At 36.1% G+C, this 25165-nt stretch overlaps 1 protein-coding gene across 1 annotated transcript in view; it reads left to right on the plus strand.

Moving 5' to 3' along the window:
- TRPA1 (transient receptor potential cation channel subfamily A member 1) overlaps positions 1-18093 on the plus strand; it is a 31007-nt gene extending 12914 nt beyond the window's left edge. Inside the window, 19 exon segments of the mRNA XM_056484015.1 lie at positions 325-424; positions 1375-1475; positions 2751-2920; positions 3007-3171; positions 3818-3932; positions 5152-5318; positions 6165-6258; positions 6878-6937; positions 7861-7959; positions 8779-8849; positions 9279-9426; positions 10009-10098; positions 10326-10495; positions 12540-12669; positions 12795-12977; positions 13869-13937; positions 14552-14662; positions 15148-15245; positions 16989-18093. Of these exon segments, the coding sequence (XP_056339990.1) occupies positions 325-424; positions 1375-1475; positions 2751-2920; positions 3007-3171; positions 3818-3932; positions 5152-5318; positions 6165-6258; positions 6878-6937; positions 7861-7959; positions 8779-8849; positions 9279-9426; positions 10009-10098; positions 10326-10495; positions 12540-12669; positions 12795-12977; positions 13869-13937; positions 14552-14662; positions 15148-15245; positions 16989-17220 (2373 nt within the window). The 3' untranslated portion in view covers positions 17221-18093.
- The last annotated feature ends 7072 nt before the right edge of the window (positions 18094-25165 follow it).

Genomic DNA, 25165 nt, shown 5'->3' on the forward strand with positions numbered 1-25165 from the left:
ACAAAGATCATAAGCTGTAAGTTCAGTACACCTAGAAGCAGGCCACTATTAGTTTGACATCTGAATTTTTATATATGGATGAATAGACTGTGGTTGATGGTGAGAAAACATAGTTTTATAGAGAGATGTAAAGGGTTTATTTATTTATTTATTTATTTATTTATTTATTTATTTATTTATTATATATGTAATGTGAAATTACTTATCTGGACCATCTGGAATTACTAAGAATGCCTGTATTTCTGCTATGCTCATAAAGGGCAGCACCATTTTAAAGTTTCATTTGTTCATTGCTCACCATAAACTTGGAATTCTCTTTCTCAGGGAGCTAATATTGATAGTGTTGACATAGAAGGTCGATCTCCACTTCTGCTGGCCACTTCCTGTGCATCATGGAAAATTGTGAATTTACTGCTTTCCAAAGGTAAAAAGGAATATACACATACTATATATATATATATATACTTCCTTTGAGCAAGGTTCATTAATTTTAAAGCTCTGCATCCAGCTTCCCTCTCAATTTGAATTCACTGCTTCAGCATCCAGCCCAGGAGCAGCTGAACCAAACAGCTGCACACTGCTGGCATCCCCTGAGATAAAGGAAGAACTGGTGTGATGATTTCACCCCTTTCACTACAGTTTGAACAGACTGTAGAAGAATGTGGATGCCATTTGTCATGCTCCTCAAGGTGGAGGTGGCACTGGCACTCCATCCCTGCACTCCTTAGTGCAGAGCTGCAGAATAAATACACCACTTAAACAGAGCTGTGTTTCACACCAGCAATCAGTCTTTAAATGGTAAAGCCCACCATTTAATCCTTACCTGTGGTTTTACAAAATCACAGTCACCTTGAAAATGTTTGAGCTATAGCTCTTTCATTTGCTGCATTTTGGTGCAAGTTAATGATTATTACTGTATTTCCTCTTGTTAATAGTATAAATAATTTTCTGTAAAAGCCTTATAGTAAGTTTTGAAACTGTAAAAAGTCACTGTAGAGGTTATTTTCTGCATCTTTAAACTTCCTCTTGATCTGTGGGTGATCAGCATCTTGGAATATAATGGCCCCATATAAAACTTAGTGCTGCAATTAATTACAAAATGCATACACACAAGAAAATGATGGAAGCTGAGTTACAGTAGAGGTGATTTTTCTGGGAAGCAAAATGATACATTGCATGGTTGACTTGAAAGAACATTTTATAGATATATAAAAATTATTTTAATAATTTTAATATTAATAATTAATATTAATTAATTAATAATAATATTAATAAGCATTTGTTCAACATTTGTTCCTTTGTCTTAAACATCATTATGTATGCCAAGAACCAGCAGATTTGAAGTTGCTGGTATTTATTTCCATATTTATTTAGGAGCAAATGTGTCATTAAAAGATCATCTCGGTCGGAATTTCTTGCATTTGACCGTGTTGCAGCCTGGAGGATTACAGCATCTGAATGAGAAATATCTGCAGGTACAGTAAGCATCAATTTATGTCTTTCTGTTACCCTTACTAGGAAAATGTAAAGAAAAAATACCATTGTATTTTGGTATGTTTGTACAAATTTGTGGCACTTGTTAAATTGAGTGTCACAGAATTGGTTTGAAGAGGTACATGTCACATATCTCTTCATTAAAACATTTCAAGGCCAATAATACAGTTTTCTTATTGCCAGGCAAAGGAATAACATAATCCCATTAATTATTTTGCTGTTGGGGCATTGAATAGCTCAAGAGGTAGGCAATAAAATATAGAACTTTTCACTTCTATTTTCCCAGCTTGCATGCAGTAAAGCCAGGAGAAGTGCTCTTAATCAGTCAAGATCTAGGACTTTATAAATAGTTTGTAGCATATTCTGCAGGAGGTTTCTGTGGACTAGACCATAACAAAGTCTTGGATTTAGTTTTCAAATATATGTCTAACATAAATTTGTATTTGGCTATGTTGAAATGAAGCACTCATATTGATGGAGTCCAAGCTTGCCTGAGAAAATTAAATGTTCTGGCCTCCAAAGCTCCAGAAATTGGCTTTTAAATGTGAATCAAATATAACTCATCTTACAACATGTGCTGAAATCTGTGGACAGTTTTGATTGTAGTTCAGAATTGATTTAACCTCCCTTTTCAGCAGATGTAGTGAATCAGTTTTAAAACAGTGATGATAACTCAGTTCTCAGCATTGACTTTCTGGTTATTGATCATATTAATAATTCAGACAAATTAGGACAGTAGGAGAAGTTTTTAGTTGCTTTAAGAAAGGTTGTAGGATAGTGTTAGACAAGGAAAATGGTGAAATGAAGATGAAAAAGAGAAACAGGAAATAAATTTACACTGTAAACCAGTGAACTTCTGGGTTTTGTCAGTCAGAGGCTTTGCTACTGAATATAGACTATAAGACTGCATTTAGGTTTGGTACAAGCCTTCTGCTGCCAGCATTGAGCTGGAATATTGGAACAGCAGCAAAGAATTTCCTTTATAGTGCTGTGGATGGGTTGCACTCAGGATGCAGGACAGCAAACTCCTGTGTTCTTTGAAGAGTAGTTGTTTGAAAAAATGGCAACCCACAAATCAGCAGATTAAAAACTTTACTTTTACTTTGTTCCTAACTTTACTTTTACTTAAGTTTATTTTTAGTTACTTGTTTTAAAGTATTAATGCTATTGTTGCAAGCTATTAGAAACTATGAAGGAGAGGAGATATAGATGTAATTCTGTGCTTTTGTTTTTGGGTACTTCTTGGGGGATAACAGATGGAACATATTAAAAATCTCGTTGTGGATGAGGACAATGAAGGATGCACTCCCTTGCATTATGCATGCAGACAAGGTGTGGCCCTCTCTGTGAATAATTTACTCAGCCTCAACGTTTCCATCTACTCTAAGAGCAGGGACAAGAAGTCACCCTTGCACTTTGCAGCCAGGTTAGTGGCACAGTCTATGGAATCCATGCCATGGTTTTCATCCCTGTGCAATTTTTGACATTAATGTCTGTGTGTGTCTTGCAAAGCTATGGGCGCATCAATACCTGTCAACGACTTATAAGAGATATGAAAGACACAAGGCTTTTGAATGAAGGTGATAAGAAGGGAATGACTCCCCTTCATTTGGCAGCCCAGAATGGTCATGAGAAGGTAGTTCAGTTTCTTCTGAAGAGAGGAGCTCTCTTCCTCTGGTAAGTATACAGATTTCCATTCATTAAGCCAAAAAAAAACCTTATCTCCCTATGTTTTATGTTCATCTGCTGGGAAGTTAATGCTATATAGATGTAAGTACAGTTATTAAAATAATTATTATATTAATATATGCAAACACAAACATACAGTATAAGAGCATGGTTGTAAAATACTTGTAAAACAGAGAATCATGGCTTGCTGTAGAACCAAGGTTTCTAATGCTGGGGGAACTGAGTTTTCTCTAAATCCAACTGAGAGAAGAATATTGAACATTTTAATGAAAAAAAAATGGTTTGGAAATGTTACAATCATTTCAGCTTCACTTACAGGCTTGAGTAAGGTTTCTTAGGACTGGAGGTTCACAGGCATTTTGCCTTGCTCTGCAAGTCCTGCCTTCAGGTCAAAGATCCTCAGATCTCAGAATCAGATGAAAAGGGAAAGATCAAAGTATTATTGAGTTGAACCTTTTCCTTCTGCATGGTGTATTGATCATCATATCATAGTTGACAGAAAGTATGGACATCTCTGCAGAAGCCATGCCAAAGAAAAGAGGTCTGAGTTAAAGGAGCAGGCATTTACATTCACTTTAAATTTATAAAAAGCTTTTTTATTTATAATTTCTAATTTTGTACCATTACATGTAAGTGATTATAAAGGCTGGACAGCCCTGCACCATGCTGCCTTTGGAGGATACACTCGCACCATGCAGATCATTTTGGATACTAATGTGAAGTGTACTGACAGAGTGGATGAAGAAGGGGTATGTGTTAACATTATTTTTCTTGTCTGCTGTTACTTCTAGGTGAAATTCAGGGCTAGGCTATTAATAGTTTTCCATTCTGCATTACATGTGTAATATTTTATTTCCTGTGGCAGACTCAGTGCTGTTATATTTCACCACTGTTAAAAGATTCCTTGGATAAATGTATGATTGCTTAAATTGTTATCCAATTCTTTTAAGTGGGAGACAAAAAATATTCAAATACCCTAATAGAAAACATGAAACACTGAATGTATTACACACATCCCTCTTGCCCCCTATAGAATTCTAAAATATTTTAGCAATGTAGTATAAACATTGGTAATGCAAATTTAAAGAATTTACACAGATCTGAAAAAATCTGGTATCAGCTACAGCTCATTAGCATATTGTTTGAAATCCACTGCACAGTGATGTCCAACAAAAACAGCACCTATCTTGTGCTGAGTTTGGGCAAATGCAGTGTCTATTAGGTCAAGACAGAATCTTGGATTGAAGGCCTCTTGTATGAGTCTGTCCCATCAGAAATTAATAAACTGTTCAATTCCCAGCCCAGAAGCTGTTGCTAATTTCTCTGAGAACCTGATGAAAACATTTAGAATTACTAGATTAGAAACAAATCTTGACTATAAATTTAAGAGAAGCCTTAATTTCAATTTATGAGAAGTCCTTAATTTCAATCAGAAAAATCTGTGAGTATTCAGAAGACTCTCAAACGTCAGTTTCAGTGTAACTTGATTCTTAAACCACTGTTTCCTTTACTTTTATGAAAGCACCAAAGAAAAAATAAATGTTCCACTTACAAAACTGCACCCTCCGATTTTCTGGTGGATGTTTTTGTATGGGCACATCTGGATATAATTGGATGCTTCTCTTCTTGATTATCAAATACAGGTGTTCTGTATCTGTGGATACCATAATTTTTACCTAATTTTGACATGCAGTTTCCTTAATTGCAAAACTAAAAGATATTAAAGAATTGGCTTTTCTTACCTACCATGAGTATCCTCTTTAGATTTTGCCCTACTGTAGCTGTAGACATAAAGAACATGTCTGTAATCTCTGTCAGAATCTCTGACAATATTCCAATGTTTTGTGTTGATAGTAAAAGCATTCAAAATGCATCTGAGAAAAGCATGTGACTTTTCAATGTGAGAAAGCACTGAAATGTACTTTTTTAAAAATGACTCATGCACTGCTGTACTGCTTGTCTGCACAGAACACAGCTCTGCACTTGGCTGCACGAGAAGGACATGCAAAAGCAGTGAGGTTACTTCTTGACTATGGTGCGAAAATTCTGTTCAACAAAGCAGTGGCTTCTTTTTTCCATGAAGCAATACACAATAGGAGAAAAGATGTGGTGTCTGCTGTCATTTTGCACAAAAGGTAAAGTATACACAGAATGCTTCTTGAATTTATTTGCCCATGTGGTTTGTTTTTGCTTTCTTAAATGAGATTAACTTCTGAAAATCTGTAGTTTAATAAGTAAAGCTGAGTATACATTTTAAAATTCCAGAGGTTATGTCCTGTTCTAATGAGCACAAATAAAAAATGACATAATTGGAATTGACATCAGACATGTGGGAGGTTGTTTTTCATATTACTTTGAGTATTTGGATATTCTGTGTGAAAAAAAAAGGTAGAAGCCATCAGAAATAATTTTGACCTATATTATAATGTTTAAATGCCTATAGAATTGTAATCAAAATATGAATACAGATGAAATCATTCAAGACATTTAATTTAAAATCATGATTTTAAAGATTGTAAGTATTTTAAAATGTGGCATTTCAACTGCAGTTTAGAATATTTTAGGTTAAGGTATAGTGAAACCCCACTTTTGGAATAAAGCAAGAAACCATTGCCTAATGATAACATCTTTTGGTAAGAGTTACAGGAATACTGACAGGATTTTACTCTATTTATTATTACTTGCCTAATTTTGTAACCCAAGATTCCAAAATTCATTCCAGTTTCATATGTTTAGGAGGCCTTAGCATAGTTGAAACATTTCTGTTTAATTGATAACAGAATTTAACATGAATCATTCTTACAGAAGTGTCCAGGATATTACTCAGATACTTCCCAAAGAGCTTAGTTTGTATTTAATAGTGCATACAATTGTTATATGTTATGATTTTAAATATCTTACATAAAACTCAATCTAAAAGTAGTTAATTTTAAACAGAAGCAATTAATTCATTTTCCATTATCTGAAATAATTTTTTGCAGATGGGAAGAAGCTGTTGTGACTTTCTCTCACTACTCCACTGCCAATAAGTGTCCTTTGCTGGAAATGGTTGAGTATCTTCCTGATTCATTTAAAGTAAGTTTTCTGCACATGTTAAAGAAATGATGTCACGAAATAACCTTAGTTGTGCTGCATTCATTTTACTGCTTGCTGTGCTCACTAATATGTATTATTATAAAATAGAAATAAGTTCACAAATTTATTTAAATAGTATTTTAGTGATAGTCTCAGTTTAAGTTCTTCAGTATTAGAAAAGTTCTTAGCTTCTTGAGATCAAAGGAATTATAAAATTAATAGAAAAATGACGTATAAATGTAATGAAAGTAATAAGTGAATTGGATTCAAAATCACCTGAGATATTTTCACTCTCTTAGCTAACTGCTAAATGACACAACAGAAATGTTCTTGGGTTTTTTTAACTGGCAAGTGACTCTGTACATATGTATTCATAAATTATTCACTCTTCATACTTGTAAACTAACATGTAGCCTTGTAAACTGCATTTGTATTTAACTCCTGCATGAAAACTCTGGAATTTTGTGTCTTCAAAACACACATCATAAAATCTGACTGAGTCACCACTTCTGTTAGCTGATCATTGAATTTGATGGTCATTTTCTTCTGGTCTAAACACATTCTTCCTGTTGAACCTTGTCTATATCACCTTAACTCATTTTTCTGTTCACCTCCAAAGCTGGTGTTGGACAACTGCATAATTGAGTCTTCAGAGGAAAAGACAAGTCGAGACTTCTATGTAAGTAGATGAAAAAGTCTGGGAAAGTACACAGCACTTATATTTTAATGTGCATGTCAAGCTCATGTATGTAAGGTACAGCTGTAGATTAATCTCAGATCTTAACACAAAACACAGGAGACAGATCTTATTTTATCCTTTGGACTGTAAATGCTTTGAAGTTCAGTTTCTGTAATCTTCATAATAAATGTGGCATAAAACTTTACAATCCATAAACTGTACCTTTGCTGTGTTTAATTTTTGCAATCAAGCTGGGTATCAGAGGTTATGGGTATTTCAAAATAGCAGTGAGAGAAGACACATATCTATTTGTGCATATCAAAATTATGCTTATAATAAGTAGTGCAATTGTCATCAATAATTTAGAGTTCAATATGTTTCTTTGTTTTGCAAAAACTTGTTCAAAATCTTAAGCATTATATTTCTTTTGATGCTAGGGAGACATGAATGTTCTCCAGTTATGTTACCTTTGAAACCATGTTGGAAACCACCTTATCAATTATTATATTGGATTGTGTCCACATAATTAACAGAAAACTTGCAAATGTTTTGCTACTGTGCATTTTCTTTCATTGTATTCCCCAAGCCATATAACTTTTAAAGACAAGGTTTTCTTGAAAGTCACCATTAAAATAAATCACAGTTATGAAAATGACCTTTCTTGCTAGTAACATTTTAGGAAGAAACGTGCACTTTTTATTTTACAGTTCAAAATGGCTGTTTGTTTAACATCTTGCAGTCACTGATGTGTATCTTGATGGCATGTGTTCAGCTAACAATTAATATACATTTTGATCCTGACTACCTTGACACAATGTGCTTTTTTTTTCTCTAAAGGATAGCCTTTTTTGTATTAAGAACATAATCTGAGACTGAGATTATCATTTGCATTATTTTTAAATTCTGGTCTGTGTGTTATATAGATTGAATATAACTTCAGATATCTTCAGTGTCCCTTGACACTTAACAGGAAATTAAAGGATGATGAAGATATTTTCTATGAACCACTTACCACTTTAAATGTAAGTTCTGGTTTACTCTGACATCATAGCCTGCTGTCTTGGTTTAGATAAAATCAAGAGGTTTGAATTTTTCATCAGAATATTTCTTCTCCAAAGCCCATAATTCTGTATATTAAAAGTATATTGAAATTAAGTATAGGCCAAAGTTCTAAGTAATAAATAAAATTTCGTTTAGGTTTAGATAAAACTATGAATGCTCAAGATAATTGTGCTGTACATGCAGGTAGTGCATCAAAGAAAACCGCACTCCAGTCATTGCAGTGACCATGCACTGGAATGTAAGGCACTGAAAAACCTGACAAGCTGATTTGTTTCATATGCTAATTGCAAAATACTTATGATACCTGAAACAAAGTTACTGCTTCTTGCATTGTCAGTCTGTTCTCTCATTCTTTGTCAGAAAATATTTATATAACCAACTTTCTGGCATAATATGCTTACTTTTTGGGATTCCTCTTGGCAATTAGTTGTTATACTGTCTAAGAATAAATAAATAAATAAATAAATAAATAAATAATTTTCTCATTAAATGTAGAAGTGTGGTCTCACAGGTGGAGTTGAAAATAGTCTGTATCATTTTTGAACCTTGAAATGGAATAACAGAGCCCCAGCAGAGAAGCTGAACACCTTAGCAGGCAGAGAGGGCAAGATAATGATGGGTTTGGGCCCCCTTAATCACAAAAACTTTGCAATATCTACACACATTTTACTTTTCATTAGGCTAATAGTCAGGTAAAAAAAGGTGGCTTAGCCAGTTTTGTAAGCACTTTGCTTGCCTGTATGAATCAAGTTTGACCTTTCTGTGTTTGTGTTTTGTAGGCCATGGTGCGCCACAATCGCATGGAGCTGCTCAGTCATCCTGTGTGTAAAGAATATTTGCTTATGAAATGGTTGGTCTGTTTTAATGGATATGAAATGTAGTACTGCATGTCAAGATAAAGACTATTGTGCCTGAAAATTGTTTATTAAAATGTGCTTATTTATAGAGTTGTCTGAGCAAATGTCTTTTCCACAAATTGCAACTTAGTATTTAGTCAAGATTTTTTTATATTTACAACAAATATCAACAACTACTATCGTTGTTTCCTCTTTATTGCAAAAATACCTAATAAGGTTGCCAAGTTAAAAATAAAAGGAACTTTATTTCAGGGTGGCAAATACACCTTTGTCCACATGAGTGATGAACACATTCATCACAAAGAGACATTTCAAGAAATGTTTATTTATTTCCTCATCTTCAAGACATTATTGACTGTTAAATTTGTATGCATGCTCTTCTAAATTTGAAAAGTGTTGTAACTAACATTCTCACTTTCAAGGATGGCCTATGGGTTTCGAGCACATCTAATGAATTTAGGCATATATTCTCTTGGTCTCATCCCACTGACTCTTCTGGTCACCCACATACAACCAGGAAGACCTTTGAATGGAACAGAGCTCTATGAAGCAAGACCATTAGAATATGAGGTACTTTTATTAGTAGTCACAATATGTTTAGGATTTTCATAGCAAGAAGTTATGATTATTTAAATAATTTCTAGATTAATTTATAATATAGCAACTCTAAGGAATAAAATTGAAGTGTGTATTTCTAAACATTCAGCAGCAGCCTCTTCTAGTAATTTTCAGTTCTCATTTCTTATTTTTATTTTTTTTTTTCTGAGAAATTTTTATTTGGGACATTGTTACTTCAGTTTTTTCCCTGAAGTGAACAATATATGTTTAATATTGAAGAAAAAAGAGTCACATGAGAGAAAAGGCATAGAACTGAAACAGGAACTCAAAAAGTATATGCTAGTAGAAATACAATATAAAATAAACTCAAGGGATATAAAAGGTTCATGAAAATATCCTGATATATGAAAAAGTTGTGAAAATCACTTATATGGCCCAACCCAATACCTGGATTTCACAATAAAGTTAGACAGTAATAAGTATATGACACAAGCTAACAGGGTTACTTAGCTTGGCAGTATAATATATGTAAAATAGAGATGAACATTCCTTTAATAATTTCTATTTTCTTTTGTATTCTGATTTTTGTTTCAGGACTCATACTTCACAAGGGTGTGTATGTGTTTAGTTTTGATTATGAGTTTACTGGGCATCTGCAAAGAAATATTTCAGCTGATTCAGCAGGTAAGTACATATAGAAATAACATTGATCAGATAGTGTGCCTGCATGGCAGTGTGTATGATATTGAAATTAACGTGTTTTTTTCCTGTTAGGAGGGAAATTCCAATTGATACATTTTAATTTATATATATAAAGATTAAAATTGAGAAGAAAATTTAAATAGTGTATTGAATTCACTGTTTAATGATGGATGACTTGTAAATATGAACCTTTCTCTCTTAAATCCTAGAAATTGAAATATTTGTTGGATTACTCCAATCTACTGGACTGGACCATTTATACCACAAGCATAATTTTTGTGTCTTCTTTATTTATTAATACACCAGCTCATTTGCAGTGGGAATGTGGAGCAATTGCTGTATACTTGTCTTGGATGAACTTCTTGCTTTATCTTCAACGGTAAAAATTTTTTATGGGCTTTACAATAAATATTTTAATATTTTCAGATATTTCACATATCCTAAATTGTGACTGATCAAGTTTGAGAGTCCCATTTTGTATTTTTATTTTTTTCAAACTATGCAAGTTTCCAGATGAGGACCATAGGAATTTTGTATCTCTGGTAAAATGTAAAGTCATTTTCAGTGTTTTTCATGTAGAGCATCACAACATATTTGTGGCACCTATAGAAATAAGAATATTTATTTTAATGTTAATTAAGCATAGCTGTGCTTAATTTTATCTTTTTAAAATCATCTTTCATTAAACTGTACGGACTTGGATTTTAAAAGAGCCCAGAAGGATATGAATAATGAAAGGCATAAAGTAGTCAGGTTTTATGAATAATGCCTGGGAGAAGTTAAATTCTTTTATCATTTTCCATATTAAATCGCACATCTCACTTGTATCTTGTAAAAGAATTCCAGTGGATGTTATTATTTTTTCAGCTGACATTATGTCTGTTTATTGCCCTGAATTATCTTAAATCTTGTTACTGGTACAATAGTGTCCAAGAGTTATGACCTGCAGGAGAGCTGGGTGGAGGAAAAATTTGTGTAGGTGTAGTGCTTAAGACATAAATTAAACATATTTGTGCCTGAGCAGGGCTGCATGTGGTAACACTGCATAGATGTTCTTCCTATTCTTATTGTATATATGCACTAATCACCCTGTGAAGCCTTGAATTGCTGATTAATTTCAGGGCTGTTTTACTGTAGCAGGGATGTTGAAGGACACGCTTTGTAAACAGAGTTAATGTCAAAGCCAGAACCTTTATGGTCTTGCTGCAAACCTTGTCCTCCCCGTGTCTGATCTTGGATGAGTAATGAGTGGGTGTGTCCTGTCTGCTCTGGGCAAAATGGGGCTTGAACCTAAACAGTGAAAAGTAAACAGGTGATTGCACAACCTTTCTACTCCTTTGGAGGAAATGCCTTCCTGGCCTGACTGTTTTCAAGTGTCTAGCAGTAGAACAATACACGTGATTTTTGTAACTCATTCAGGCTGTCTTTTCCCAAATCAACCTGTGATTCCATTGACTTCAACAGAATTTGGCCTAATAAATGCCTAATAAGTAAGAGAAGATCAGTTTGCTTTATTTCCAGCTTGACCTTTTCATTATCTTGCACATAATGTTTCAGAGTGAAAGCCAGGCATAGGGATTTTCACAGTTGCTACTGTATTAGCATAAAAAATCCCTTGGTCCCTGGATTTGAGGAGGACATAAATTCCAAAGTTCAGGTTTGAGAGAAAAAGTAATGTAATATGGTTTATGATAATTCCTGTTCTGAGATTTAGTTTTTTTATGTTAACCAGGAATAGGAGAGGTTTGCCAACAACAAACTGCTGTTCTCCTTCTCTTCCTGAGCAGTGTGTTTCTTTTTGTTTGTTTGGTTGGTTTTCCATTATTGTATTACACTAAAACTACATGACATCATTTGTTTCACATCTTGTAAAAACCAAAATCTTTAAAATCAGGTGTGTGGCTGCTACATGGATTATGGTGCCAGTTGTCCTTTGTTCTGGTTGCTACTTTGCTTTGAGAAGCAGAAAAAAGTTGGATAATTTGCTAATGATTTTATTCTGAATGCAGAAGTGGTACAATACTGTACTGCCTGTGCCTATGGAGAGAATAAATGTTATCCATGAAAAATAGTATCTTGAAACTTTTTCTTGTGCATTAAAATATAAGATTGTACAGTTTAAATTGCTGTGAGTAGGATCACTTGCACTCTTTTGGAGGTGAAAGTAGAACAGGTTTGTTACCATCACAGAATCTCTCAGAGAGGCAGTGACTCTTTCCACAGGTGAAAATCAGCATTACTTACTGTCTTACATAAATAACTGCAAGGGACTCTAATTTCAGTATTTAATGTTTTAAGGGCAGACTTGGCAGTGCTAGATTAATGGTTGGAGTTGATTATCTTAAAAGTATTCTCCAAACTAAGTGCTTCTATGACTGATTCTCTTTTTTTTTTTTTTTTTTTTTTGTTTACTTATTGCCTAGATTTGAGAACTATGGAATCTATGTTGTCATGTTCTGGGAAATTTTGAGGACTTTGATTCGGATTGCTGTGGTTTTCTTTTTCCTGATACTGGCCTTTGGGCTGAGTTTCTTTGTCCTTTTGGGTTCACAGGTTAGTTCAATATATAGTTAAGTTTTCATCATCTTAAATATTGTCTTTGACTAAAGCATCTCAAGGCTTAATTTACAAATTTCATCACTTGGGTTTTTTCTTTATTTTGATGTTCCTTTTTGCAGCAAACATACAGCACTCCTCTGCTCTCTGTAATGAAGACATTTGCAATGATGCTGGGAGACATTAATTACCATGATGCATTCCTTGATCCTTTACTCAGCAGTGAATTGCCATATCCATTCCTGAGTTACACAGTTCTCATTATATTTACCTTGCTTATTCCAATCCTTCTCATGAACTTGCTAGTAAGTAAGCTATTTATTAATATATAAAGGTGGTTAAACACAATTTTATATAGAGAGTTCTAGCATATGGAATTACTTCAGTAAGTGACAGCCATTCATTATTTAACAGATATTTTCAGTAACATATTAAAATTTCCCAGTTGTCTGCACTTGTTTTCCATCCATTTTACTGTTCTGAGTATTTTCCCACAGCTCACTTCTGCAGGAGTATCTTGTAAATCTTTAGGTAATAACTGCCGTGGAATTTGAATTAGAGCTACAACGTATTATTCTGAGGTCTTGATAAAGAAAATTGGGGAACAATGATTTTTGTTCAATCCCTTGTTTTATCATACCCTAACAATAATTTAAATTTAAAAAAAATAAAGCCCAAAAAAGCCCAAAGTCAAAACTTCATTGCACACAAAACAGCAAAGAAATACTCTTAGAACTAACAAACCTGACCTAAATGTTAAGAATCAGAAAACATGATAATGGTGAAAAAGGGGGAAAATATGTAATATATATTTAGCCACGTTTCATTGAATACATTTTTATTTAGGAAATCACATTTTCATGAGCTGAACAATAAAAAATCAAACAGTTCATGTTTTTTAAAGTTATTTTTTGCTGCCATCATCCTACTCAATCAATAGATCAACTGGTTTCTTAACATTACAGCAATAATGAAGAATATAAAAGAAGGGATGTTATTCTTGACAAAAGCAGCTCTTTAGGGCCTTACCAACAGATTATTGTCCATAAAAACACTCTAAATTTATTGACACATATTTTCCATATATGCAAAAAAAGTTTCCAAATTCAAGTGAAGAAATAAATGTGAATGAGAAATACAATTGAAATCACAGACTACAAAAAAATAGATAATGTAATATTTATTTTCTTTTCTAGATTGGTTTGGCTGTTGGTGATATTGCTGAAGTACAAAAATATGCTGCACTGAAAAGGATTGCAATGCAGGTGAGGAGCACACCATGAAAGCATCAAATGTTGGAAGTACATATTATTGCTAGAAGACCATTTAGATAATTAGTTGATTTGTCATCACATTCCTGACTATCTTAGGATGTCTGTAAAGCAAATTGGTGAACATGGCATTTTATTCTGAATCCCATTTTCACTCATATGTGTCAATGCCAAGGAATCATACAAGCAAATGCATTTTACAGGAATTTTTCAACCATTAGTTCAAGCAATTCTGGGTTTTTCCAAAAGAAGAATCTCAAAATGTCACTGCAATGCTTGAAATCACAGTTGTCTTTTAGTGTAGAACCTATGCAGTGGAAAGGAGGTACACAAAAATCAAAAGGATTCCAAATTCCTTCTGCTGTACTAAATTCTCAATAGTTAAAAGAGTGCACATCTATGTGGAGTAATTAATTCTGCTAAGATACCCAATCCTGGTATGAATATATATCTTTAGTGTCTGGGCTGGAGTATTCAAATATTTCACCAGTGTTTGCAGTGTGGGGTAGTACGTGAATTGGATATAATGGCATAATGATTATTTTCACATCTAATGTGTATTTATCTTAACACAACATATCTCATTCTAAATGCAAAACTACATTTAGGTTAATCTCCACACCAACTTGGAGAAGAAGCTGCCCTTTTGGTTCTTGAGTCGGGTGGACCAGGAATCAATCACTGTGTATCCCAACAGGCCGAGATACTGTGGATTTATGGTAAGGTGGTGGATATTAGACAAAGAATTCTGATCAAAAAGGGATGTGATTGACTTTGTGCACACATTGCTAAGACTCAGTCATTAACTGACATCAAGGGACTTGTGTTAGACCTTGGCTAAGGTCAGTGAAATTGATAAATCAGTTTCAGTCCGGCTGTATTCAAATAAAATTATTATTTAAATACTTAGTAAACTGTAACTTTATAAAGTGAGGTAAGCTACAAAAAAATTTCAGATCAAAGGTAGAATTACTCCCTTTGGGCCTATCTTAATTTGTTTCTTTTCTTTCCATTTCAGCTTTTGTTGATACACTGAATTTTCTTATAAACAGATTTTGCAAAACAAATGTTTTAATACATAAAAAAATAACATCATGACAGAAAGCCTTGTCAGTGTTAACACTGTGTGAGGACTTACCATTCATATATTTAATCTATTGTCAGCCTGTAGGATCTATTTAATTTGGTTCCATGTTTTGTTTAGAGTGTGTTCCAGTATTGCTTTGGGTGTGAGGACTCTACCACGTATGCACAGAGCCCTGACACAACACTAGAACTGGAAGTTCTGAAGCAGAAATACAGGTATTTTTTATGATATTTTACAGTTGTAAAAATAAGTAAAACCAGTGTTACAAACACACTTCTATTTTTAAAAGCATTTTAAAGCTCCATACTGTATCTAAGAAGCAAAATTCAGTGTCCCCAGCCCAAACCAACACAGCCTGTTGCTCATTGAAGTAATCTGAAGTAATGGGGAAGATTCATTTTCATTGTAGAGATTTGCAAGTGGAGGTTTTCAAGAGTTATTTGGAGCTCCCAAGCAATGCAATTCCAGTTGGTTTGCAAGTATACACAATCTGTTACTGACTTTTCCCTGGTCTGATGGCAAATCAGGTTCAGATTGTTTCCCCAAAAATGGATTGGTGTCTTGATTCTCCCTTGAACAAATCATGTTTCCAAAGCCTTGGAAGGAATTCTTTGTGCTTCCTTGATTTGCTTGTCATACCAACATATCCATAATAATAGTTTCAAAAAAGCTTTTTGTGAATGTACAGCTAGAAAAACTTATTGTGTCTCACTCAGTCTCACTTTCCCCTGCACTTTCTTCTCTCCATTTTTTTCTTTTTTTTTTTTTTTTTTTTTTAATCCACTAAAATTTTGTCTTCCTGCACAGATTCAGATTGAGTATTTTTTTGAGTGAAAGACTCAGCAAGAGTTGAAGGAGGGTGAGACTACACCCTGCAGATATAGTCAAATCATGGACTATAGCATGTTTTTCTTCAAATGCATACTACATCCATATATTATGAAACAGCATAAAACAGACTCTTCCTTGGTTGGTATTTTTTTTCCTACAGAGAAGGAATAAAACTGTAATTTTATAAAATAACTTGTGACCATATCATTATAGAAAGACATTTTTCCTACTCTGAAGATATTGACTGAAATCTCTTATTACATTGCCAGTGTGTTTTTAATATCAGAGTTTAAAACACAGTTCAGTTACTGCTGGAGCTGGTGGCAGTGCTGGGTGTATGTATTTTTGTATTTTGGTTTGGGGTAGGAATTTATTTTGCTTTGCATTTTAATTCTTGTGGTTTTCACATATTTTAAGATGTATAACAATTTCTTGTCAAAAAAAAACAAAAAACAAAAAACAAACTAACAACCTAACCACATCTAAAGCCCCCCAACTGTTCTTCACAAAGATCCTTTTCAGTCACACTAGATTTCATGTTGTAATTTTGAGAGTCTAGACATTCAGAAAAGTAGATTTTCAAAATGCCTGTTTGGTAGTTTTAAATAGTTTCCAGCCACATTTCCCATTTCTTTTGCTGTTTCTTTAAAGATAACAGGTACTGTGTTCTGTATGTGTGATGATAACTACTTAATTGCATCAATTACACTTTGGATAGCACTTAATATTTCTTATATGCTGTAAAAGTAGTTGTGAATTTCACTAAATGTTTTTGGTTGCTTAACTGCCATTGCAACCCTGGTCCTTTTCTTGCCACAAAAGGAAATAGGTCAGGAGGAAAAACTTTTGATACAGCTGTCAACAGCTTTATTTGGAGAGTGAATTTGCTTCTACCTTAACTATGTATTAATTTTCACAAGAACCATGGATTTATTCTTTAATCTTATTTCCAGTAACATGGAGAAGTACTTCATCTTGAAGAATTAAATGTATTCTAGATAATAGTCTTTGTTAGCAGAAGAGTTTAGTTAGGTACTGTCAATTTCTGCATCTGTAATTTTAATGACCTAAATGGCCTTTGAAATGACAAAGCCTGATGTGTATTTGTCTGTTTGCTTGCTTTTTAGGCTCAAAGATATATCAACATTGTTGGAAAAGCAACACGACCTCATTAAACTGATTATCCAAAAAATGGAGATAGTGTCAGAGGCTGAGGATGAAGACAGCAATGATTTATTTCAGCACAAATTTAGGAAAAGGCAGTTAGAGCACAAGAATAGTAAATGGGATACAGTGTTAAAAGCTGTTAAAACAAATGTGCCTAACCCAAGCACAGAAAAGAACAATAGCTTCTTCTAGACTTGGCTATGGTGTCATGCTGTATTATCATTTTCTTCTACTTTAGGGTCACTTCTCTTATTGTCTTTGCATAATGTTAATGTGATACATCATGTACTCAAGTATAAAGAAAGGCCAGATCCAAAACCAGGATGCAGGTGCTCAAAACAGTATTTAAGGAGACTGGAGATGTCTACATCCAAAACTGTGATCCTAAAAGTGACTGGCTAATCAGGAAAGTGCCTAACTCAACAGAGGCCAACCTTGCTGTCCTGGCAGTTCCCAAGGCTTCTGCCTAGATCTGTTCCTGGATTTGGCCCTAGTACACTTAGGTCTGTATGTAATTACATTCTTTTCTGTTACGAGTATTTTTAAAGTTTCTAAATTTTTAGAAATTAGATTCTAGTCATTTATTATCCAGATGTTTGGAGAGAGCCAATGGGCTTTATGTAGCTTAAAGGAAAAGTACAAAACTAATCTGACAGTGCATTGGAAATTGTGCTGAGTAGGGACTGCAGGATCAGGCCTGAAAGGTAGGAAATAAAGGATCATGAAGTTGTGATGGGAAGAACTACTTTGTTTTCTAGACAAGTGGAAGCAATTCACAGCAGGATCATTTGTACTAGCATGCATATAGCAATGATAGAATGACATTTAATCTCAGTCACTTAAAAGCTGTCCTTATACTAGTAATGTGATTTTGGCCTTCCTGACAAACTAAAAACTGATCTTGCTACTTTAATTTGCACTTTGGTTTTATTATTCATTTACTGAATATTCAGTGCATTATGTAATATATGGTAATATATTAAATTTAGAAATAAACATGAATTAAGATGTGCTTAAGTACCCAAATATATTTGTTTCAAAACCAGTGCTAATAAACTAATTATGACTATGCATGATGGTAAGGCTCTGTGGTCTGCTTTTGAATTCAGACATTTTCTTTAAGAACTTAGTATACATTGGTTCTTCTCATAAAAACAGTTATGATTCCTGTTTATTTAAAAGAAGGTAATTCATGCTGTACGGAACTTGTCCAGTCTTCAGAAAACACTGGAAGATGCACTGTAAATTAGTGTGACTTGTGCCTTAAAACTGCCACAGATGTTCAGTAGGCAAAATTCTGTCTCACCCAACTGCTCTATCCCAGCTTTGAGACTTTAAATCCTTGACAGGTAAAATGGAGAAGGGAGGAGGCTGCTGGAGGAGTTCCTGCTCCAGGGCCAAGCCTGGTAGGACACAGTGAAACAGGGAGAGAACATGTAAGCAGAGTCAGAGCAGGAAAAGTAAAAATATAACTATAGTCTCTGAAATTGTCATGGCCCCTGAAGTCAGATCTCTTCCTGTGAATAAACTGGTTTTTCTGCTCTGATGTGCATGTGCAGCTCCCTGTGTCAGTAGAAAGAATGGGCAGGTTCTCAGGATAGGGCCAAACTTGTAAAATGTAGTAACAATGGTAATTTTAAATTCCTGGCAGTCTGTGCCATTAACACTAGATGGCAGTGAGTGATAGCATTTTTGGGTAAGTAAATGCATTGTTTTGAGTGAAGAAGAGCAATAGTATGGTTGCAGCAGGAACAAAGCAGTCAGCAATCATAGTTTTACAGTCTGAGGCTTTCAACCCTCTTTTAATAGAACTCTGAGATCTTTATATGCCTCTCAGCTTTTCTGAGTGTTCACAATTTGAGAAAAGTTTCCCTTTCTATATTTGTATAGAAGGACAGAAATAAGTTATTTTATAATAAGCTAATATTACAACATTGAATTAATGACTTAGCTTCTATGGGAATCATCAGACTAAGATTATTTAATTGTCATGTGATAGAAGTATCTAATAGAGCCTATGTACAAGAGTAGTAGAGTTTAAGGAAAAGTGCAAGTACAACTGGAATATAAATCACAGTTAAAAACTTGTGTAGTCTGAGCTGAAGATTCTGGGCATTTGAGCAATCTCTAGAAGCAATTCTGTTAGAATCATTATGGCTGGAAAAGACCTCTAAGTAAGGCAAAGTAAGGGACCACTGAGTACAACCATTAACTTAACACTGCCAGCTCCACCACTAAATCATGTCTCTGAGAACCATACCTACATGCTTTTTTAGCTCTCCCACGGACAGTGATTTCATTTTCCTGGACAGCCTGTTGCAATGCTTGACCACCCTTTCAGAGAAGGAATTTCTCCAAATATCCAATGCAAACTTCTGCTGGCTCAACTTGAGCCAATTCCTCTTGTCCAATTGCTTGCTACATGGGAGAGGAGACCAACCTTCAGCTGTCTAGATATGTTACATGTTAGGTACAGCTAAATATATGTGAATTTTTGAATTCACACTTAGGGAATTGATATTCAATGGAAATGCATCCTCTGGGTGTGAATAGTATCTGCAAACTGTGATGGGAGTGTGTCTGTATCCAACACTCACCCACTTCCCTTCAGTCTGTATGGAAGTAGCACCTTCTCAATTGTGTGTTCTGTAGGCATACATAGTCTGTATGTCTACATACACAGGACTGTACATCAAATATTGCTGATAGTGAGGGTAAATGTTCCCTTTCATTTCCTGCTGCTCAGCAGTGCTGTCACTGTTTTCTCCTGAAGATAAATGGCAGTATGGTGCAGGCAATGGCACCATCTCCTCCTACCCAAACCAGATCATTCCCATGAGTTCCTACTGGGAAGGCTGATTTCTGCCTCATCTGTGTGACACACTGGAGGGTTACAATTTGGGACAAGAAATGACATTTCTGCATGAGTTGATAGTCTGAAACAAGATGGAAATCCTTTGCTGAAACCAAAGATCCAATTGCTTTTCTAGCATCAGACTCTTTCTGATAAGGATGGACTAGCAAAATACTTTGCCCATGTAAATTAAAATTAGCTAGAGCAATAAAATACATCCTTAGCAGAAAATCTGAAGGGCCCAGATTTGAAGTGGATTAGAGTGAGACTCTTTTCAGTAGATAGGAAATAACTTACTTCAAGCTGTCTAGTGTGCATATTGCTGTTCTCCAAGATATGCTGCTAGAACAAATACAATGCCACTCTATTAATTAAGTCACCATCATTTTTTGAATCACACTTTTTCTTCAAAGAAATAGCCTTGCATTCTCCTTAAGAAAGAAAAGAAATCTATATGAACAAAGTGGTGATCCTTCTTACTGGTTAGATTTTTGTTTTGTAAGATGGAATGCCCATAAGCAGAGCATGTAGCAAGAAAAAGAAAGATGAGAAAATACCTTTAATCTATAGAAGAGGACTCATGAGAAGAAGCCAGAGGCAGATTTTCCCTTAGATTAATGCCCTTTTATTTTGCCCTGTAGGTACAACATCAGCTGTAAGTTGTCCTTACATTGACTATCTGACAAGGGGTCTCACTGTGGGCAGGAATTAGGCCCAGGTAAAGAACAGACAAAGTATAGGAGTGTAATAAACCTCACCCTGGAGTTACAGGCAGCAGGAGAGTTTTTTGAGCTTTCTCTTTGAAATGATTGAGAAGATACAAAGAATGACACAGGAGCTGAGAAAATCTCTGATACCAAAAGTATAATTGCTCAACGGCAGCATTTTCTGAGCAGTAAACAGATTCTCAGTGATGCCAAGGAGTAAATCCATACTGACACAGGCATTGCAAGAGAGATTTGTGTGAGCCAGGGCATGGGTTGTTCCATGCAGAGGTCACTCAGGCACACCTGAACCTCTTAGGTAAGATATTCACATCCTTATAGAAACACAATGTCACAGTAACCATGACAGAAGATGCTTCAGATGCTTGAATGCATCAGTGTTGTAGAGATTAACTCTATCCCAGCTGAAATCAGGCAGGGAAAAATCTCAGCAAAGGTAAGATTTGATTTAGAAGCCAAGACAAGAAGAAATGAAAGTGATGAGAAGTGATGCATTTTGTTGTTTCATAATTGGGAATCACCACTTAAAAAGCAGAGCAAAGTTTAAAGCTATTAATTTCAGAAATTTTTAGCATTATTGTTAGTATTTATTTATCCAGAGAGGTGACTGCAGTCTAAAAGTTGACCAGCAGCAGGGAACAGGACTGTGAAAAGCAGAAGGTTCAAATAGGCCAGTAACTAGGAGTAAAAACTAAAGTGAAAGGAGCTGGGACTAACATTGACATTAGTGTGATTAAAAAGGACAGAAAGCCCCAAGGCACCACTGGCCCATCTGAGTACAACAGTGCTGCTCTCAGCAATGTCAAATTCAGCTGCAGTCAGCCACATGGGATCAAGGATAGGGAGAGTTAAGAGCATTTAAACTTTTAAAAGCAGAAAGTGTGCCTCTCATCTCAGTCCAGATGACAATCCCTGGAGCTGGCAATGTCCATGGGAATGATTCAGCAAGGCAGCATGGAAGTGATGCTGTGAGAGATAGCCATAATGGACCTCAGAGTCATTTCTCATCCCCTGAGCTGACTCACTTCCCGTGGATTCTGATTTTAACATTTCTTGGCATATCTGCATAGTCTGTGAGATAATTACAATTGTGTTAAATGGCTGACAGCAATCATGGTTAAATGCTGCTGCTGGCAGTGTGAGTCCCACCCCAGGCAGTCCATGGGCAGTCCATCTCCCCTGAGCTGTGTGGAACAGGCTGCAGTCTGGCACTCCAAAGACCACCTGAGAGAGGCTTGGACAACCCTCTTGTTGGCTTTCAGTTGTGGTGGTGTCAACATGCAACAAAAGGAAAGGTGACAGCTTGAATCTCAGATGGCTCCAGTGAATCTCTAGGGTGTTCTGAAAGTGCTTACCTCATTTAGTTTTGAAGAAATGTAGGATTAGTGTTTCAAATCTGTATCTGGTCTAAGTTTGGCCCCTGACTGTTTCTCCTTTAAGCTGGCTGATAGCCTTGAGAAATGGTTTGTGGACAAGTTTCACACACAAAGGAAAAGTAAGGGAATCTGCATCACTTCAGCCTTTAACCTTAACCTAAAAGAAATTGATAATTAATGGAGCTGGACTGATTTAATTTAATTTCATTTAGATTTTATTCCCTTGCTAGTTAAAGTAAGTCTTTCTCCTTGAGTATGTTAAAAAAACCTAAAAAACCCTCTGTTATTTCATGTTTCTTCATAAATTTATGAAATTAGCCATAAGATTTCTCTATTATCTTCATTCCTTCATTGGATTCAAATATATGATATTTTGCTTTGAAAAGTTCTCTAATATTTTGTAACATAAACAAATGAGTACTGGGGATAAAAAAAAACGCATGCTACAATTACATTAGATAAAGCAGAGACAGACAACCACAATCCAAAGTGTGCACATTTACCCTCCCACCCACCAGACAAGTGGGGTCTTGTGGAAGGACAGAGGGACAAAAGTGAGGCTGGTACAACCACAAAAGAAAACATTTGGAGAAGTGAAAGAAAGTGTTTCCCACTTCTGAGAATAAACTTCTTACAGGAAGGTAAAGCAGAATTACACATTTCTAAACACTGTAAAAGGAGCTTAGAAAGTGGAGGTGACTGCTGAAATCCACTTCTGCTGCCTCCAAGCCACAACATCAGCTGTGTCCTGGAGCTGGGAAGTCTCCCATGACCTGGGAGATTATCCTAATTGCTGCTTCACAGCAGCTGAGGTGACCTGTGATGTCTCCTTTGCCTGAGATCAGTGGTGTGTGGATGCTGTCACACAGAGAGGTCAGGCACAGGTGGCACAGAGGATGCCACATCTGAGCCCCTCTTCCTGGCCATGGCACAGCTGAGGCACACCCTGAGGTACACAATCTCACCTCCTCCAGAAAGCATCAGCAACTGAGCACACACTGTTAAAGCTGTTTTTTTAACTGTGAAATCTATAGATGTGAACAGAGAGGCTAAGAAAAACCAGTGTGGAACAGTGGGTGCCATAAAAAGCATATTTGACCCAATCAGGGGGCTGCAGGCAGTTATGGCAGATCTTAAAGGAGGGGAGAAAATGTGGGAGTTGCTCTATTGACACTAGCTCAGAGGTCACCTGGGACCTGTAGGTTTGGGACAGCAAAGTTATCAGTGCTATAAAGCTTCTTAAATTTCACTGGTGAAAGAAAAGGCAAGGGGTGCTGGGAGAAATGAAGATGGAGCCAAGAGTCCACAGCAAGGGCTGTGAGTCACAAGGGAGTTTTGTTTGTTTTCCAGAAGAGATAAAATCATTGTCCACTTATCTGAACACACACAACAATGCACCAATTTTTCCTGAGGAACTCATAAAACATGTATTAATGACTCTAGAGTGAAACAATGGAATCCTAGTTCCAGCTTGCATATTTTCTGATGTAAGAGCCTGCTTTTTAATGTCTAAAATCCTAACTTACAAAATAGCCTTTAAATAAAGACTGAATAATCAGTAAAGAGCTTACTGCTGAATTTTGAAGCAAAGCAATAATACATATCTAGGCCTGTGGACTTTTTCCTCCTAGACTTTAAGAAAAGTTAAAACCTCTAATAAGAGAGGTTGAAGAAAATAAAAACTAACATCACAGAATCACAGAATGGCTGCTGTAGGAAGGAACCTCTGGGGATCACCCAGCCCAAACCCCCTGCTAAAATAGGTTCACCTGGAGCAGGTTGCATGCAATCTCATCCAGACAGCTTTTGAATATCTCCAGAAAAGGAGAGCCCACAACCTCTAGACAGTCTGTTTCAGTGCTCTGTCACCTTCAGAAGAACAAAGGTTTTCCTCATACTGAGATAGGACTTCCTATGTTTTAGTTTGGGCCTGTTGCCCCTTGCCCTGGGCACCACTGAAGAGTCTGGCCATTAATATAAATATTTGTGTGCATTGATAAGATCCCCTCTCAGTCTTCTTTCTCCAGGCTAAGCAGGGCCAGCTCAGCCTGTCTTCATGAGAGAGCTGTTCCAGCCCCCTGAGCATCTTTGTAACCCTCTGCTGAGCCTGCTCTGCTAGTTCTTTGTCTTTCCTGTACTGGGGAGCCCAGAGTTGGACACAGTACCCCAGGTGCAGCCTGAGTGCCACCCCAATGTGATGGGACTTGAGCTCTCACCCTGCTCTGAGCCCTGTCCCATGTCCCAGGTCCATCTGTTTACTGCACCCCAAGGGAGTGGAAGATATTCATGCTGTTTTATTCAAATGGAACTGAAAACCTTAGAGTAATTTACTACAGATACCCCATTTTTTATTTATAAGAGGTGTTTATTGCAGTGAGTCTTCCCTACTCTATTGCCACCTGTACCCTTCACATTACCTAGGAATTAGGAAATGCTTGAAGGTCCTTCAGATGGCAGCTGGCAATGCTGGTCCCTGCCAGGGGACACACACTGGTACTTGCACCTTAGTTAAGGTATGGCATTCCCAGCCTGAAAATCTTCAGAAATGCTGGAGAAGTTCATGCAAACCTTCCAGCATATTGTGCCAGATTTCAGAACATTTGTAGGATGTCTGAATATATCCAGAGAACTACAGCTGACATTTTGCCCTGTGCTGCACAATCCCTGACCAAGACCATGCTATCATGAAGCAGCAGCAAACCTGTACTTCTGTCAAAGCATGAGTAGAGTGTGTGGTCCCTTGTGCTCAAAGCTGCTGTTCATTGCCACTGCCTCCACACTAGCACAGCACTTGCCTCTGGGCTTCTACCAGCAAGATCAGGTCAGCCAGAGCAAGCAGAAGTCAGGGGGATGAGAAACACAAGCAGTGCTGCACTGGGCATCCCCCAGAGCTCCCACCTCCATTTGTGGGGTGCACTTAGCAGCCAGCAGCCGGGAAAACCAAACAACAGGTGCTGCAGTGTGACTTATATATTCCAGGCCAAAAATAGCCTCCCAAAGCAGTGGTGCCCCAGTGATCACCCTAATCAATTAGAACCTTCTAATCTTCTGTAGAAACTGAGCTTCTGCCATTTGCCTTTCACTGGTTCAGTGGCCTGCACTCTTCTTGCAATGCAACCTCAGGATGTTTATAAGAATATGTATTACTGTGGTAATGTTATAAAAATAATAAGATATTTTTC

The sequence above is a fragment of the Oenanthe melanoleuca genome, chromosome 2 (genome assembly GCF_029582105.1).
Source record: "Oenanthe melanoleuca isolate GR-GAL-2019-014 chromosome 2, OMel1.0, whole genome shotgun sequence".
In the NCBI taxonomy this organism is placed as follows: Eukaryota; Metazoa; Chordata; class Aves; order Passeriformes; family Muscicapidae; genus Oenanthe; species Oenanthe melanoleuca.